We start from the raw sequence: 18,428 nt of genomic DNA on the forward strand, positions 1-18,428 counted from the left end.
AAAAAACAACTAACAGCCATATAAAAAGCCATATAAAAAGGGACAACTTACAGCCAAAATAATGGCCTAGTTTATGTTTCAGAACTATTTAGACGTGAAAAACTTTAATTTTTTCAATCTTAAAACGCAATGTCCTCTCCCTAACACAGAATTATATAAATACCTTTAAGTTCGACATTTTCTAGATTCCCTTAAATTCTAAACTCTAAAAATTGATTATTTTCTTTTTAAAGGGGTACTCAATTGCTTAGGGTGATGTTACGGCATTTTTTTAAACATATTTATACTTTACGTTTCCCGGAGTTAGTGTACAGGCTTCGTAACTGTTTCGTAGTGTACAGGCTTCGTAAATTTACCTTTAGTATATGTCGGAAGTTCTGTAGTATAATCGCTACGCGTTTACCGGCGACCACAGGGTTTCTTACTTCCGCGGGCATATTGTGTCCGTGATGTGTCTTTTGCAGGTGTAGCCGTTGTTGATGTACTTTTTTTTTTTCTTTTTGGATCAAGCCCTCTGTTGAATATTCATGTGTGGTTTACGCGCTCCTCCTTTCTCCTTTCCCTGATTTTCGGATACTCCCCTCAATGTGTTCATTGGATGTGAACTGTCCAATACACCGGATACGCCAATGCATGCGCCGTGTATGTGCCGTGTTTTTTTACAGCGCATGCGGATCTACGTCACACCACATCTATGTTGACGTTTGGGACGAGCCAGCGTAGTGATACTGCAGGACTGAAAGGGGATGGAAAGTAAGGGTGGAACATAGCTAACAAGACAAGCCCACATAGGAGGGATAAAAGCGCAACAGGGACGGACAAGTTGCACGCAAGGCAGCCGCGGGGGCACCTGGGAAATGTAGTCCTCACACCACAAAAGACAGGAAACAAAAAAACAAGGCAAAAGCTACAGCAAACTATGCAACTGAAAATACAGCAAGTGAGGACAGCACAGGACTTGGCCACAGAGGAGCAAACGCAACATGCCAAACAGAGAATGGAGAGGTAAAATGGAATATAGAACCGGAGTACACCTTTAAGTTTCTAAACAGTAATAAAAAAAGGCCTTAAAGACAATTTGTTTACTAAATCTTACCCGATGCGTACTTGGGAATGAGAACTCGGCATAGAATTCACAAATGAGGAATGGATAGGTGTTTTCTCTTCTCTTCAATGTGCCTCTCACATTGAATCCTCTCTTAAAATATTATTAGGATGGCATTATACTCCAGCCAAACCAGCAAAAATGTATCCTGACACTTCTTCTGTCTGTTGGAGAGATTGTGGCAATGAAGGGACTCTTCTCCATATTTTATGGGCATGTCCACACTTAAGCCCCTTTTGGGCCTCTTGCACACATTTAGTCCAAGAAATGTAAAACAATCTATTATTTTCTGGTACCCTCAACTTATATTCTTATTCCTTAACATACAGAAATTTCCCTCACCTAGCAGACCTCCCTTTTGCATTATGACCTCTATTGCTAGATTAGCAATCCTATGTAATTGGCAATTTAGAACTATTCCAGTCATTGCAGAAATTATCTTAGGGATTAAAGGGGTATATAAGTGGTATTAAAGGGGTACTCCACTGCCCTGCTTTCAGAGCGTTTCGCTCCCCAGCGTCCAGAAGTTTATTGTTCCAAACGCTGTGCGCGGGCTTCCGTGTTCAGGGCCGCCCCTCGTGAAGTCACGCCTGCCCCCTGGCGCAATGGCGTGACGTCACGAGGGGACGAGCGTGACAACACGAGGGGCGGCCCTGAAAACAGAAGAATGGTCACAGCGTTCGGAACAATAAACTTCTGGACGCTGGGGAGCGGAGCTCCAGAAGCAGGGCAGTGGAGTACCCCTTTAATACCACTTATATATATATGAAAAAACTACTGCATTAGGAAATGGCACTTATTCTTCCTTTAAATCTAGATGGGCTCAATGGACTAATTCACCTTATTGTACCGAATAATTGTCTTTGAACACCTACTATACTTACATTTATTATCCAAACATACTCTAATATTATTGTATTTGTTTTAGATATTATGCATTTTGTATATTGTATGAATTAGACTCATAACTCCTCAATGTATTATACATTGCTTCACGACTTTGTCGAGTGCATATGAGATGTATCTTATGTGCCATTTTGTTTTGTTAGTTTGTTTTATGTTTATTGCATTGAATTGTACTTTAAAACTCCTAATACAAACTATTGAACCAAAAGTTGACCTATTGGTTTGCATTCTGGAACATGTCACATAACCATTATTAAAGTCAATTAAAAGTCAAGTAAGTTTGATATATCCCCATGCATAGGCCAGTTATCACCTTATTATTATGTAAGGGCCATTTTACACCGGCAAACAACTGTACAACATGAGCTCACATTAACTATGTACAAGTTGATCAGCACTTATTATAAGGAGCCTTTACCTTTAACACCACATGAATGATAGCTGAATCCTTCGCGCACCCCTTTACTTCTATTGTTTACACTGGGAGAAGTGTTGCAGACAAACAATAATTTTTAGGCCCATACAGTCTATACTATTATCTGACAAATAAACATTTGCTTTCTCAGTGACTGCTAGACCATTTACATTGGGCAATAATAATCCAGTCCTTTAGTCATAGACTACAGAAAAAAAAATATTACTGATTCATTACTTTGCATTTCTATCTATATCCTGAATCATGAAGTATTTATTTTTCTCCATAGTTATCCATTTATTTTAGCGACCAGTAAAGAGCTAATGTGCCTTTGTACAGATTCCTTTAACTCTTACTGGAAGTCTATGAGCTCAATGCTTGGACCATCGATAAGCCGCTTCTCAAGAGACAGCAGATGATCATGTGTTGGCTCTGGAGAGAGGGAGGAGCTGGGGAGTTGGAAACAACACCACATTGAAAATGAAGAGCTACACAACTTCCTGTCAGGGGTATACCACACAAAAATTATTATAGTCTCGAATTAAAAGCAGATTGTGGTTTAAACATTAGTTTTATAGGTTAGCTAAGTAAAATCTTGACCTTTACCCACAATCATCCACTAGAACAGATTCAATGTTACGGAATGTTAATAACAATGTATAAAATAGTATTAAGAATACTTAAAATATAAGAATAAAAATGTTTTATCTTAGGTTGGATTAGAAAACATAAATTAGACAAAAGGCCACCATTGCCACCCAACCTCTTTATCGCTTCATCACTTACTACAGCCCACCTGATTGCCAGCAGTTAACAAAGTTTTATTGTGACTGAGTTAGAGTCATAGCTGTCATTTATTATTAGAAACAATGAAATAACACAGTGATGGTTGGTGGGATGGTTGGTGGGTTGGTGGGATAATCACAGTTATAAATATTTAGTTTTAAGAACCGTCTTAATGTTCAATGTGAGTATAAGTGCTGGGACATAATACTATAAATAGGGAGAGATTGTGAAAATACATTGTTGTTCATAGTAACCAATTAGAGCTCAGCTTTCATTTCTTAACCTGCTTTGTTAACATGACAGCTGAGTTCTGATTGGCTGCTATGGACAGTAATGCCAGTTCTTCTTTTAGACAGGTTTGATTATCTCCCCCATTTTTCTGGAAACAAAGCAACTTTCACACAAGTTTAAAGTTACAATTTCTGCTCTGCTACCAGCAAAAATACTACACAAGATCAATTCCCATTATGGCAATGGTAAGTGGTATGTTCCAATTTATATAAAAAAAAAAGCACTGAAAGTGAATAGAAAGTAAAAGTGAATAGAGGCGTAACTTCTAGCTTTTGGGTCTGATGAAAAATCTGTGCCAATTATAATACTGGTCTCTTAAGGGGCAGATGTGCTTTGGGGTCCCCTTAGGCACTAGGGCCCCAGGGCAACTGCTTCCTCTGCACCCCCTATAGCTATGCCACTGGATGCAGCCAGCGCCGTCTTGATCCTTGATGTGTTAAGATATTTTTACTGCACTCCTGAAGTTGGACTAAATTATCCTAAAGCTGCATTCACACATCGTTTTCAGCCTACGGTTGCCGGATCCAACTGGGGGGGGGGGGGGGTGCTCCCATACCCCATCTGGACCGGCGCTGAAATCCATTTACTACGGTTTTAGGTCCGGTCACAAAACCAGATACGGGTAAAAAATGAGCCGACCGGAGTCACCGTTTACCGTATATACTCGAGTATAGGCCGAGTTTTTCAGCACGATTTTTCGTGCTGAAAACACCCCCCTCGGCTTATACTCGAGTGAACTCCCCCACCCGCAGTGGTCTTCAACCTGCGGACCTCCAGAGGTTTCAAAACTACAACTCCCAGCAAGCCCGGGCAGCCATCGGCTGTCCGGGCTTGCTGGGAGTTGTAGTTTTGAAACCTCCGGAGGTCCGCAGGTTGAAGACCACTGCGGCCTTCAACATCATCCAGCCCCCTCTCACCCCCTTTAGTTCTGAGTACTCACCTCCGCTCGGCGCTGGTCCGGTCCTGCAGGACTGTCCGGTGAGGAGGTGGTCCGGTGGGATACTGGTTCCGGGCTGCTATCTTCACCGGGGAGACCTCTTCTAAGCGCTTCGGGCCCGGCCTCAGAATAGTCACGTTGCCGTGACAACGACGCAGAGGTGCGTTCATTGCCAACGTACTTCTGCGTCATTGTTAAGGCAACGCCTCTATTCCGGGCCGGAAGCGCGGAGAAGAGGCGCCCCCGGTGAAGATAGCAGCCCGGACCACCTCCTCACCGGACCACCTCCTCACCGGACAGCCCTGCAGGACCGGACCAGCGCCGAGCGGAGGTGAGTACTCAGAACTAAAGGGGGTGAGAGGGGGGCTGGATGATGTTGAAGGCCGCAGTGGTCTTCAACCTGCGGACCTCCGGAGGTTTCAAAACTACAACTCCCAGCAAGCCCGGACAGCCGATGGCTGCCCGGGCTTGCTGGGAGTTGTAGTTTTGAAACCTCTGGAGGTCCGCAGGTTGAAGACCACTGAGGGCGAATGATGAGAAGAGGATGATGAAGGGGGGGGTGTGGGGATGATGAAGGGGGGTGGGGATGATGAAGGGGGGGGTGTGGGATGATAAGGGGATGATGAAGGGGGGATGTGTGGGATGATAAGGGGATGATGAAGGGGGGATGTGCGGGATGATAAGGGGATGATGAAGGGGGGATGTGTGGGATGATAAGGGGATGATGAAGGGGGGATGTGTGGGATGATAAGGGGATGATGAAGGGGGGATGTGTGGGATGATGACAAGGGGATGATGAAGGGGGGATGTGTGGGATGATAAGGGGATGATGAAGGGGGATGTGTGGGATGATAAGGGGATGATGAAGGGGGGATGTGTGGGATGATGACAAGGGGATGATGAAGGGGGGATGTGTGGGATGATAAGGGGATGATGAAGGGGGGATGTGTGGGATGATAAGGGGATGATGAAGGGGGAATGTGTGGGATGATAAGGGGATGATGAAGGGGGGATGTGTGGGATGATAAGGGGATGATGAAGGGGGGATGTGTGGGATGATGACAAGGGGATGATGATGAGGATGTTAATGACGGGTCTGGATGATGACAGGGGGGGATGAGGTATTTCCCACCCTAGGCTTATACTCGAGTCAATAACTTTTCCTGGGATTTTGGGTTGAAATTAGGGGTCTCGGCTTATACTCGGGTCGGCTTATACTCGAGTATATACGGTAACTCCGGTCAGCTCATTAAAGTCAATGGATTTCAGTGCCGGTCTGGCTGGGGTAAGGGAGCGCCCGGTTTTCCCCTCCCCCAGCTTGATCCGGCAACCGTAGGCTGAAAACGAGGTGTGAATGCAGCCTTACACATTACACAAACCTAATTTTAACGTTACTCCTCAACTACTGGCACAAAGATTGCTATTAAAATAGTTGTAAGCACAATTATTATTATTATTATTAATCATCTCATCAGCATTAAGACATGTCATTATGTTAAAGTTGACGCATTGTGTTAACATGATCAGCATAACCATGGCTACATCTGTACCTTAACGTTCCCAACTTTGAAGTCACTATACAACCAGGAGCTATATCTATACAAACAACAAAACATTACAATCCTATCAGGAAGAAGACATGTTTCTTAGTATTGTTTTCTGCTTTGGACCTTAAAGGGGTACTTTGGTGGAAAACAATTTTTTTAAATCAACTGGTGCCAGAAAGTTAAACAGATTTGTAAATTACTTCTATTTAAAAAAAAATCTTAACTCTTCCAGTACTTATCAGATGATGTATGCTCCAGAGGAAGTTCTTTTTTTTTTTAATTTCCTTTCTGTCTGACCACAGTGCTCTCTGCTGACACCTCTGTCCATGTCAAAAACTGTCCACAGCAGGAGAGGTTTGCTATGGGGATTTGTTCCTGCTCTTGACAGTACCTGACATGGACAGAGGTGTCAGCAGAGAGCACTGTGGTCAGACAGAAAATAAATTAAAAAAGAAAAGAACTTTCTCTGTAGTGTACAGCAGCTGATAAGTACTGAAAGGATTAAGATTGTTTAATAGAAGTAATTTACACATCTGTACAACTTTCTGGCACCAGCTGATTTAAAATAAATTGTTTTCCACTGGAGTACCCCTTTAACAAGATTTCCATTTTTCCAACTTTAAGAATTGAGTTAGCATCAACTCATCAGCCTGTAAAACTGTTATAAGCAACATCAACCATAAAATCATAGAAACGCCAAATGTCTACGTGAAAACTGTTCTCACTGTGTCACAAACTTCTCTTCACCCCTCATAGTAAAATCCAGATTTCCTACTACTCAGCAGAATTATAAAATAAGCAAATATACACAAGCGTGGTATCCGGCAAACCTGATCGATGCTTTCGGAATTGCGTCTGGGCTTTCAATCTGTGGCAGTTCATCGGCTAAAATCTCTTCAGGGCTGCGAGGATCGGTGGCAATTGATGGCTTCTGTTTCTCTTTGAGATTCAGTCCGCTAATAATGCTATTCCATAAGCTGTTCTGAGACTTGGACCCTAAAACAGACATGATATATTTGTACAGTCTTTTAATATTTTTAGGAGACATTTTAGTATTTTTAGGCTAGGTTCACAGTATGGAATTCCCAGAAGGAGATATTGCATCTGGAAATTCCAAGTGCACCCAGTCTGCGCTAGGATTGTGTAGACACTTGCCTTCCCCATAGACAGAAATGTCTGCGGCGCAGATTTGACCTAAAAACAAAAATTCTGTAGTGTGAACTTTGCCTTATTCTAAGACACATGTAACATTTGGCGCTGAAGTTGCTCATATTAACCAGCAAAGGTAAATCATAATAGGAATCTGGATTGCTATGCTCTTATTGGCACTAGTTTTTATATAAGTCCATTCAGTTAGGTAACCAAGTATAGTAATGTGACAAGATTATAGTGTACAACACCTTGAAGGTGTTGTGCACAAAAAAAATATATATATACACACACACATATATATGCATGTGGTTATGGTTGCCACCTGACCAGTATCTTACCGATACAGCCGGTATTTTGTCGACCCTGCCAGTATTTTTATATTAGAAATACCGGGAATGCAATGGCCGGTATTTATCGAACCAATCCTCCAACTCCCGGAATGTTGCCCCATATACTATACTAGTGTTTACCCACCAGAGCGCCTCCAGCTGTTGCAAAAATACAACTTCCAGCATGCCCAGATTTGCAACAGCTGGAGGCACCCCTGGTTGAGAAACACTAACCTATACTATATACTACTATATAGTTGTAGTTGTAGTTTTCATTTGGGACAGCTGCTGAGCCACAGTCTGTATCAGGGCATGCTGGGAGTTGTACTTAGTAACTAACTGTAACTCCCAAATGTAATAAAAAAAATGTGAGTCCCATCAAAACAAAAATGGTACAGTTAAAAACGACAGATCGGGGCGCAAAAAAGTAGCCTAATACATCCCCGTATAAGGAGAAATAAAAAAGTTATAGGGGTCAGAAAAGGACAAAATTTCCCCATCATGTGTACCCTGTGATGTCACACATATATAATTAATTATGCAAATTAGCATGGCCAGTATTTTTTGGCAAGAAAGGTAGCAACCCTATATGTGGTGTATATGCAGTCTGTGCAGATGCTATGCCCCAGCATTGAAAAAAGAGGCACTCAAACTTGAAGCCCCTTTAAGAGGAACCCCCAGCATGGGCATTTATGGCATAATCACAGGACTTGTGGTTCAGGGTTGGTCTGTGAGGGTTATTGTTTTGGATCGAAAAGTCATAAGTGGAAAAGACATTTCATTGATCATTCTCTGCCATGGTCTGTGCTTCAGAAGAGGCAGATCTGTTGTTCTAATAATAAACAACATCTTACCTACAGCACCTGACAACAAAGGAAAAAATCCATCATGGCAGATCAACATTTCAACAGATATTGAATTGTTTATGTCAAGGAAAGATTCAGAGGGTCAGCAGAATGGGGTCTAAATTGGCTTTTTTGGACATTCAAAATCTCTAGTTTACAATTAGCCTTACTAAGCTGATCTAGAATCTTACCTCTATATGCCTTAGACCAGTATTTTCCAACCAGTGCGCCTCCAGCTGTTGCCAAACTACAATTATTCAGCCTTTGGCTGTCCGGGCATGCTGAGAATTGTAGTTTTGCAACAGCTGGAGGTATGCTGATTGGGAAACACTGACTTAGACTTACGCATGTCACTGAGCACCCTGAGACACGCACTTATATTACAGGAGTTTGTTTAATAAAAAATAAAGTCCATTTATTCATTCATTTATACAGTAGAAACTACAGAAAATTGTGTTGTTATAGGTTATCTTGTGGCAAGTAAAATAAGTCTATTGGGAAGAATAAAACATTGTCCCTAAACATTTTGAAAACAATGACAAAAGTGGTTATCGGCACTATAAATATAGCAGGGAATTTATTTATTTTTTAAACCTAAAGTCTTGTACTGCCACCTGGTGGTAATTTTTTGTAAATATGTTAAAACAATAATAGTAAGAACATTAAACCCCAGTAAACTAAAATCAATACACTGAAGTAATATTATGCTGTGAGGGTTTCCATACCACTGTGTGGTGGCCCAGTGCGGGTGGTGTTACCCAGTACCATTGCTGCCCTGTCTGATAGCCTCCCTTCAGTGTCCCCTGGGCTCCCTTGTACTTGTTTCCCTCCTGTACAAATGTTCTGCATTGTAATGTATTATACAATGTCTTGTTGCTTTAAGAGTTGTGCCATGTGATTGTTACCTAGGAGGTATCACTGACCAAGTGACCCCAAGAGTGACCTATGGGCTCCCTGCTAGTCTCCCCCATATAAGCCCTGGGTTGAGCTAGCTCGCTTTCTTTGGAGATAAGTCTTTGGTGAGGTCAGTCGTGCCTAGTGTGTGTGTCCAGAGTGTTGGAGGCCTCAAAGTCAAGTCCTGCAACCACCATCAAATGCAAGTAAGCTTTGTTAGTCTTCAGTCAAGTCAGTCCCTGTCATCTGTCAAGTCAGCGTGGCCTACATTACATTGTCCAGTCCTACTTCAAGTTCCAGCAAGCCCTTAAGGTCTCTGAATCACTGGTCACCTCCTTGGGCCCTGGGTGAACTGTATAGACTTTATCATCTATCTACCCTCAGTAAAGCTACCGTTATCCGTAACTTGGCGTCGGAGTCATTATTGCCCCCATGCCTAGCCCAGGATCTAGTGGTATAGCTTTGGGTGGTTTCGAGGATAAACCATGCCCTGGTGTCACAAAAAAAAGGGATTAAAGCAATCTGCCCCTAGGCATTGGCATTCCCTGAGGAAGCTTTTTGCGAAACAACGTTGTAGGGGTGGCGTTCTGCATTAGGGTAAGATGTCCGCTGTATGCCTCTGTGATGTGAGATGGGTGATTGATATTTGAGTCACATTTTCCAGGACCTTGGTGATTGCTGAACATTTGTGTATGGTTCAATCCCGGTTCCTGGGACTCTTTACTCTTTCACCCTTTTACCACTCTCATAATTGCATACTTTATCTTGTTTTGTTTTGCGGTCATTCTTTTTCTCCCTGGGCATTGTGCAATACGGGATTAACATCTATATATTTGTCCTGAGTGTATATGTTTACATATGTTGGTATCTAATTGCTAGTATGTTTTTGTACAGCCTATACCTTTTACGTGTATATACACCTGGATGGGGGTCACTTTAATATCTCCCATTTCTTATTGATGTTCTGTAGCCCAGTTTTGGTTCTGTCCCTGATCCAGACGCCTTAGTAGTCTGTCCACTGTCGTTCCTTTTAAAATTCTGTTTTTAAATCCAGTCACTAATAATAAAGACTATATATACTTTTTCACTTTTTTATGTCTCTGTGTAATTTTCTTGGGTATTATTTGTATTTCTCTGTGTACCAGAGACAAGGTTGGACCATAGGTCAGTATTGTGTGCCCCTCTCTTTTGGTTACCATCTGCCCCTAGGGTAACAACATCTGCCCTCATCCCACCCTATTACAACTGTTTAACTGTCTATGGTTGTGTAAAGACGTTTCTGTATGCACTAAAGCATTATGGTATACTCCATCAAGTGGTACACGATAGCCTATTCCCCTAAGGAAGCTAAAGAAGACAGAAAAATGAAATAAGAACCACTGTAAACCATGCGTATTTATACAAAAAAAAAAAAAACAGGCATGAATATGACCTAATAAGAGGAAAGAGGGGGATCCCTATAATCTGGTCTTCTGGATGAACCCCACATACTGGGAGCCGCCTCTTATTATGTCATATTGATGCCTGTAGAGAAAGGTCTCAATGGCCAAAACATCCTGCTAAGGGCATCATCTATGGGCATGGCATGATCAGTGCATGAAGGATGATTTTGTCTACATGTCATCTGTCTACAATATATATTATGAAAAGTATGCAAGCCGCATATAAGCCACATGATCTAATTGAATCCTCCTTGGTAAATAATGAATTACAACATTTTTTTGCATAAATGTACATGGTGGAGATTTATCAGAACCTGTCCAGAGGTAAAGTTGTCAAGTTTCTCACAGCAACCAATAAGCTAGCTTCTTTCCTTTTTCAGAGGCCTTGTTAAAAATGAAAGAGCTAATCTGATTGGTTGCTATGGGCAACTCAGCAACTTTTCCTCTGGACAGGTTTTGATAAATCTCCCCCATGGTGTGGAGTGGTTCCCACTCTTGAAATTTGGTCTCACCAACCATCAATAGCACCCATTTATTTAAAGATAGTAGGGTGCACTCTTAGTTCTTTCGAGACGTGCTTCTATTGTAAATAAATTAGATTTGGATCAATTATGTCATTGATAATGTACCATGTACAAACAATATTGGGAATGGTTGTGTAAGGTCAGTGTAATTTTCTGACCTTTAACATAGGTTATTTTCTTTTCTGTGTGTCAGGCCCAAGGCCTGAATATAGAATCAAACATGAGTTATAATTGTATTAGTGTATAATGTATAATCTGAGGCATGGGTGCGGGTTCATTCAGACTGTGTATTTGTTTTTGTGTATTCCAGTTTCATTGGGGTGTCTGTCTGCCTGTGTTATACTTCTTTTTAGCAGCAGGATATGAGATGTCTCTGGTCCCATCATAAAAACAAGTTTGAGATGAGGGACCCGGAAGAAAGATGCCCCCCACCTGGTGGGATCAGAGGGCGGGGGGGGGGGAATGGAGTTTTCCCTCCAGAAAAAACACTATAAGACTGAGATGCTGGACAAACCTTTGGTTCAAGCATGTGGCAAAAAGCTGAAAAACCAACCTAAGAACAGCTGGACTCTCACTCACAAGGACTGCTATACCATTATGCTGTAAGGACTTTTCGTTTTGTTTTCTGAACTTGTCTTGCTTAACTCTTTTATATATTTTTGTACCTGTATGTTATTTGTTTATTTTATACGTAGCACTGTGATACCTTTTATCAGATTAAATGTTTAATTTATCAGCTCTGGTCTCAAAATATAAGAGCTGGTGGCTTTAACCCTTGCACCATCACACTCTCTCTAGCGCCTTTGCTGGACTGATAGGATGTGATCGTGACACTGTGCCACAAATATGTAATGTGCACAAAGCTATAAATATACACCAATAACATTTTGTTCCTTTTTCCAAGTTACAGGTGTAAAATTAAAATCTATTTATTGTCAATATGTGGCTACATGCACAATACACCGATTAATCCTTGGCCTCCCCTGGTAAGTAAATGACTCTGAAGGGCAGGAGGACACTAGGGCCTAGCATGACAGGTTTCCTTTTATGTGGATCAATAGCACAGACTACTGCACAATTGATTTGAACAAAAAAAAAAAACTAATCAAATCTCATTGAAAGATCAAACCCTAGCGGCCTCCTGTCCTTCAGCATCAGTCATCTTTTCTTTTTTTTTAAGCCAGGTAACAGAGGTTAAGCAATGACTTCACCAAGTAGTTTGCATAAAGACTATATTAGATTAACCAAAGTAACATGGTTGTCTTTATAGGTTTATTGTCTGTCTATTGGCTTTTGAGACTCGATCGGGTCGAGGGGTCGATGTGGGAATAGCACATATACTATGCATATTTTTTCTTCCTAAAATACATATAGCCCAAAGTACCAAACAAGAACCCCAGAATATTTATATATCATTATTCATGGTGACAAAATCTTTTCAAATAACCAGACAAAAAAATATTTAAAGTATTTCTTTTGTCTTTTTATTTCTTCTTATTTTCCAGTGAAATGACAGACACCAGACAGAAACCCAATAGACCTTTTTAAAGTCAATAGAGTCTCTTGGGATCAGTTGGTGTATGTCATGCAGTGGACTAAAAGAATCTTCACAATGTGAACCTAGCGCTATTATGTTGGTATATAAGCATTGCGTTAATTATTCACTTACTTGCAAATCTCGCCAAAGGTCTTGCATTTTTGTCTCCAGCTTCATTTGCAACTAAAGAAAAAGAAAGAAAAATTCATAATGTCAGAAATTGTCCATTAGATATAACCACTGGAATTAGTAGTATGTGTTTACCATGGCAGCAATAAAAATAAATGTATCATGAAATAAAGATATTGTTCAATAAAGAAAAAGTGTAAAGGGAACTTACAATGTTTTGGGTAACATGACCACCATCTTGTCCGTATACAGCTGGGGTTGGGTATCACAATATTTCTTTGTCAATGGGACACAAACACTGTGGCATGGACAACAGTGACGCGTTTTAGCGGAACATGTCCGCATGACTAAGGCGCACATGTTCCGCTGAAAGGCGTCACTATTGTCCATACCGCAGTGTTTGCGTCCCATTGACAAAGAATAAAGCAGTCGTTTTTACCGCATGACGAGTGCTGGATGCCTTCTTCTCCTTGCCTATCTGTTACCAGCACGGTCTACACGTGTCCGAGACACGGCGGTATAGGTGGTGAGCTGGACTTGCTCTCTCTTCTCACAATATTTCCTATATCAATTAATGGAGATGAGCCTGTAACTTGTCTCCAGCAGCTCCAGGCATATGCATATTGAAAGGATGAAGTCCAGGACACTATACTTCACTCCACTATGCAAGAGTAGTGAAGTAAGCTGGATTGGCTTTTGCTTCGTTGGCACAATGTGCCTTCACTAGAACCATTGGAGATACTAAAAGGCCTGACTCATCTTTACTAAAGTAAATGTTATTTAACTTAAGAATGCACAAATGGGTAAAATTAATAGAGGCAGCACTGACACACTAAGGGCAGGGTCACCCTTGCCATATTTTGCTGCTGCATATTTTCTTACCCATAAAAGAATGAATAGCAAATTAGGCAGCTGATTTTGCTAACCTTTGACTTCAATGGGTAAGAAAATATGCAACAGCAAATACGCAGCAAAATATGGCATGTGTGGCCATGTCCTAATAACAACATACTAGTGGTTTAGGGGGCCAAAAACAGTGACGTCGATGGACATAATATAGATATATATGTTATACATTCTGAGCTATCCATAATTTACTCATAGTAGTTACACTATGATCAGTTTTGTACAGCATTGTGAAGGCGCTATAGCAAGTATAAAATTAGATTTTCAGCTGCAATATGACTACAATTAAAAACCACCCAGGATAGGAAGTCATGGTGCCCGCTGTCACGGTTCGGCAGGCTGGATGTGGATCCTCTGTGCCAGAGAGGGATAGGCGTGGACCGTGCTAGTGGACCGGTTCTAAGCTGCTACTGGTTTTCACCAGAGCCCGCCGCAAAGCGGGATGGTCTTGCAGCGGCGGTAGCAACCAGGTCGTATCCACTAGCAACGGCTCAACCTCTCTGACTGCTGAAGATAGGCGCGGTACAAGGGAGTAGACAAGAGCAAGGTCGGACGTAGCAGAAGGTCGGGGCAGGCAGCAAGAATCGTAGTCAATAAGGCAATAGCAGGGGGTCAAGTACACAGTATGGACAAACACAGTAACGCTTTCACTAGGCACTAAGGCAACAAGATCCGGCAGGGGAGTGCAGGGGCAGTGATCAGATATAGCCAGGGAGCAGGTGGAAGCCAATTAAGCTAATTGGGCCAGGCACCAATCATTGGTGCACTGGCCCTTTAAGTCTCAGAGAGCTGGCGCGCGCGCGCCCTAGAGAGCGGAGCCGCGCGCGCCAGCACATGACAGCAGGGGACCGGGACGGGTAAGTGACTTGGGATGTGATTCGCGAGCGGGCGCGTCCCGCTATGCGAATCGCATCCCCGCCAGCAATGTCAGTGCAGCGCTCCCGGTCAGCGGGTCTGACCGGGGCGCTGCAGGGAGAGAAACGCAGGGAGGAGCAGGGACCCGGAGCGCTCAGCGTAACACCCGCATCCTATTTTTATGACACGAGTACTTATATGGTAAATTGTTTGCTAATATTGTAACAGAGAACACATACTCATGTGGATTGTTACTACCTTACAATTTCGGCAAAATAAACCTGAAAAGGGTTTTCTGATTCCAGGCATCCCACAGAATCCACATGGGTTAGCCACCATGGTATGTATGCCCTGTAGTATGCATATTAATGAATATTGTAGTTTCTTCTGGATGGCATGAGACACCTGAGTTTTACACGGTTGTGTATCTGCAGGGGGTTGCCATCAGGAAGCGACTTTCTTCAGTCAAGCAACGTACATTCTCAATGTCACACTGCCTGAAGCTGTAATGCTGACAGGGGAATCTTAGCAAATGTAGATACGTAATTGGCACAGGATATGTAGATATATTGCCACAGGAGGTGTGACTTAGCAGCCCACAAGGGATGGTCCCTGTATGGCTGCAATTGAAAACATTCCATAGTGGGGAATATATTGCTTAAAAAAAAGTGCTTCTTTTACTTCATGTTCATCAAACTCTGACATTGAGTTATGTCATATGATGGCATGTGCTTCATGTTAAGGCACATTAAGAAAAAGCCATTCAACTGAGTACATGGGTATACTGTGGTCATATAGAAAGGCACATGGTCAGCAAAAACAAATGGCAAAATAAACAATACAGGATCAATCCATGGATTCATGTGGGTCATACCAATTGTTGTTCTTACCATATGCGGCAGAAATAGACTTCTCAGACCACACAACATTATTTTCTAAACCTATATATCTCTATTTTCTGTAGGGGGGGAGGGGTAACCCTTGCTTTTCTGTCTGCTCTGGCCAACTGCTTTACTGTACAGCAGTCTGACCGACCAGGTGTACAGAGGAGACAAGGGTTGGCAGGGCAGCTGGGGATTGCATGGCCACGTGGGTTTGGACTGTTTGTGCCATGTTATGCATATGTAGCACTAAATATGGAAGAAGTAGGATCATAGTGGTTCAGGTTAAGGAAACATAAGGACAGACACTTAGAAACAAATCTGGTCTGCGTTATAACATTTGTTAGCTAAGTAGTGTAACCTGTTTGGGAGAATCTATAAAGAGCTGGAACAGTTAGGAGCTGAAGAAAAGTTATACTGCTACTGACTTAAATAGGAAAGTGTTCATGCTCCTGGTGTATGAAGCCAAACTTCTGTGAAGGTAACAACATTTAGATGGGAGAACTCTTTCAAGTTGTAATGGAGTAAAATATGTTATTCTCCAAGACTCCAAGTAGATCACTCAACAAGGTGCAGTTCTGCTGTTTATAAAGGAATGAAGATACTGAAATATTTGAAAGCACATCCCCAACAAACCTAAAAAATAGTTTAACATAAAAACTTGATTTAAACGATAGGCCATTTTCTGATGATACGTTGCCTTTAAAGGGCACCTGTCACTAGATTATTGAGAAGTAAACTAATGCCATGATGTTACAGTGCTTGGAAATACCTTTGTAAATATGACTTCTTGAAATCACCCTTGACTATGCTGGATAAGAAGAAGTTATAGATTAATGCATGTTGTATTTACATTGTTCACCAGGGCTCATCTTGGCAGGACTGGTTTTGTGAAAAGCTATGGTGCCCTAGATGTTAGCATGCCCACTTTTCCATGACTGACATCCTTCAGGGTGTATGAGGTTTTTTGCTTCATATGGTAATTGGCTATGTCATATGTGATGTTTTACTGCTATAGGCCAAGCATGACATGTTGGGCTTTTATTAATGCTTCTTATACTTATAAAGTGCATTTAATATATTAAACAAAAAAGCTGTATAAAAAACAAACTTGTTAAAACTGGAAGTATCGGAAAAGCAGCAGTTTGGGATCCAGGAAAGTGAGTATGACTTTCTTTTTAATATTTAATTCACCCTTTGCCAATTATAAATTGGTTTCTGAGAGTGGACAACACTTTTAATTGTGTACACGAGAAGTCGAGGAGCTGCTCATATTTTATTTTATTTTTTCATTTCCATATTTAATTTCAAGTGTTTTTTTTCCTGACACATTACTTTAATCCTTCACTTTGAAGAAAAAAAGACACCAAGAACAGGGGGGACAATTTACTTAATGACTTGGATTTTGAAAGACACACCTGCATTTCTATAAAGGAATAAGGGCCATTGTGTAAGACTCTGAGGCTGTGAATTACGGGATAATTGACATATTCCTGTTTTATATTTCATGAATAAGTCAGCATGTCCACAATTTACATCTGTGCAATGCTGTCTTGCATACAGATATGTTAATTTTTTTTTTGAAGATTAGACATAGTTAAAAAATAGTATTTCCTTAAGGCTAAACACCAAGAAAAACGCCAATTCTGCCGCATGGCGTTTTTTCGGCCAAAAAACGCTGCGGGAAGATGTTAGCTGCAAATCAATGAGAAATCACAAAAACATTTTTCCCCTTGCTGTTTTTCAGTTTGGCATTTTTTTTTTATCCTTTTGACATTTTTTCACTCTTTTTTGGCGTTTTTCAGCTCCTTGGCAGTTTTGCAAAATTGCAGCATGTTGAGCCACTGGCTTTTTCCCCCCTGAAATTGTGGCGTTTTTCTCCCATATAAGTCTATGGGGGTAAAAAAAACACCAAGAAAAATGCCATGTGGGTTTTAACTTTTGCCATGTGGGTTTTTCAGGCGTTTTTTATTCTCTTTTTGGACCAAAAAAGTGACGGTGATACCTTTTTTTAATAAAATTTTAATAAAAAAGATACAGTAGTTATGGAAAAATTGTATTTAACGAAATGTATCTTTTTTATAACAAAATTTTGATTGATTTTTAAACAGGGATCAATTTATGTGGGCGGGCAGGGAACTAAAAATAAAGCCGACGATAATAAAAATGTAGTGTGAGTGTGTTTTTCACTTTTTATTCTTTATTTTTTAGGTGGTACTACTACTCCCAGCATGGAACACACACTGTTCCATGATGGGAATAGTAGTACCAGTACTAATTGACAGATAGCCCCGGTTCCATTGCGATCCTTCTATATAATGTATGGATGTGGGTGGCTGCTCTTCTATGGTCCCCTGCACTGAAATATATATGCACCTATTCATATTTCCAGCAGAGAGCTGTGATTGGCCAGATGGTTACAGCCAATCACAACTCTCTGTGGGAAATATGAATAGGTGTATATATATATACGTCATACCATAGAAGAGCAGCCGGCCGCATCTATACATTATACAGGAGGATCACAGCGGGTGTCAGGAGTGACTGCTGTGATCTTTCCTTAACTGCAGGTACTACAGCTCCCAACATGGAACAGAGTGTGCTCCATGATGGGAGTAGTAGTACCTGCAGTTAAGGAAAGATCACAGCGGGAATCACTCCTGACATCCGCTGTGATCCTCCTATCTATTGCAGAGATGTGGAGCCGCTCTATACAGCACTCGCATCTCTGCACTATACTCCGGCCAGTGATGTGAATACAACATCACTCATTCATATTTCCCTCTGAGAGCTGTGATTGGCTGCAACCATCCGGGTCAATCACCACTCTGGGTGGAAAATATGAATGAGTGACGTTCTATTCACATCACTGGCTGGAGTATAGTGCAGAGATGCGATCGCTGTATAGAGCTACTCCGCATCTCTGCTATATTATGGACGATCGCAT

At 41.5% G+C, this 18,428-nt stretch overlaps 1 protein-coding gene across 5 annotated transcripts in view; it reads right to left on the reverse strand.

Moving 5' to 3' along the window:
* The window catches only part of PDE1C (phosphodiesterase 1C), a 983,820-nt gene that overhangs the window by 665,618 nt on the left and 299,774 nt on the right, over nt 1–18,428 (reverse strand). For all 5 annotated transcript variants that reach the window (XM_056520396.1, XM_056520395.1, XM_056520402.1 and 2 more), the window contains exons 2-3: nt 12,843–12,893; nt 6,818–6,983 (exon numbers count right to left, since the gene is read on the reverse strand). In XM_056520396.1, coding sequence (XP_056376371.1) covers nt 6,818–6,983; nt 12,843–12,893 — 217 coding nt within the window. The remainder of the gene's footprint in view (nt 1–6,817; nt 6,984–12,842; nt 12,894–18,428) is intronic.

The sequence above is a fragment of the Hyla sarda genome, chromosome 5 (assembly GCF_029499605.1).
Source record: "Hyla sarda isolate aHylSar1 chromosome 5, aHylSar1.hap1, whole genome shotgun sequence".
Classification (NCBI taxonomy): Eukaryota; Metazoa; Chordata; class Amphibia; order Anura; family Hylidae; genus Hyla; species Hyla sarda.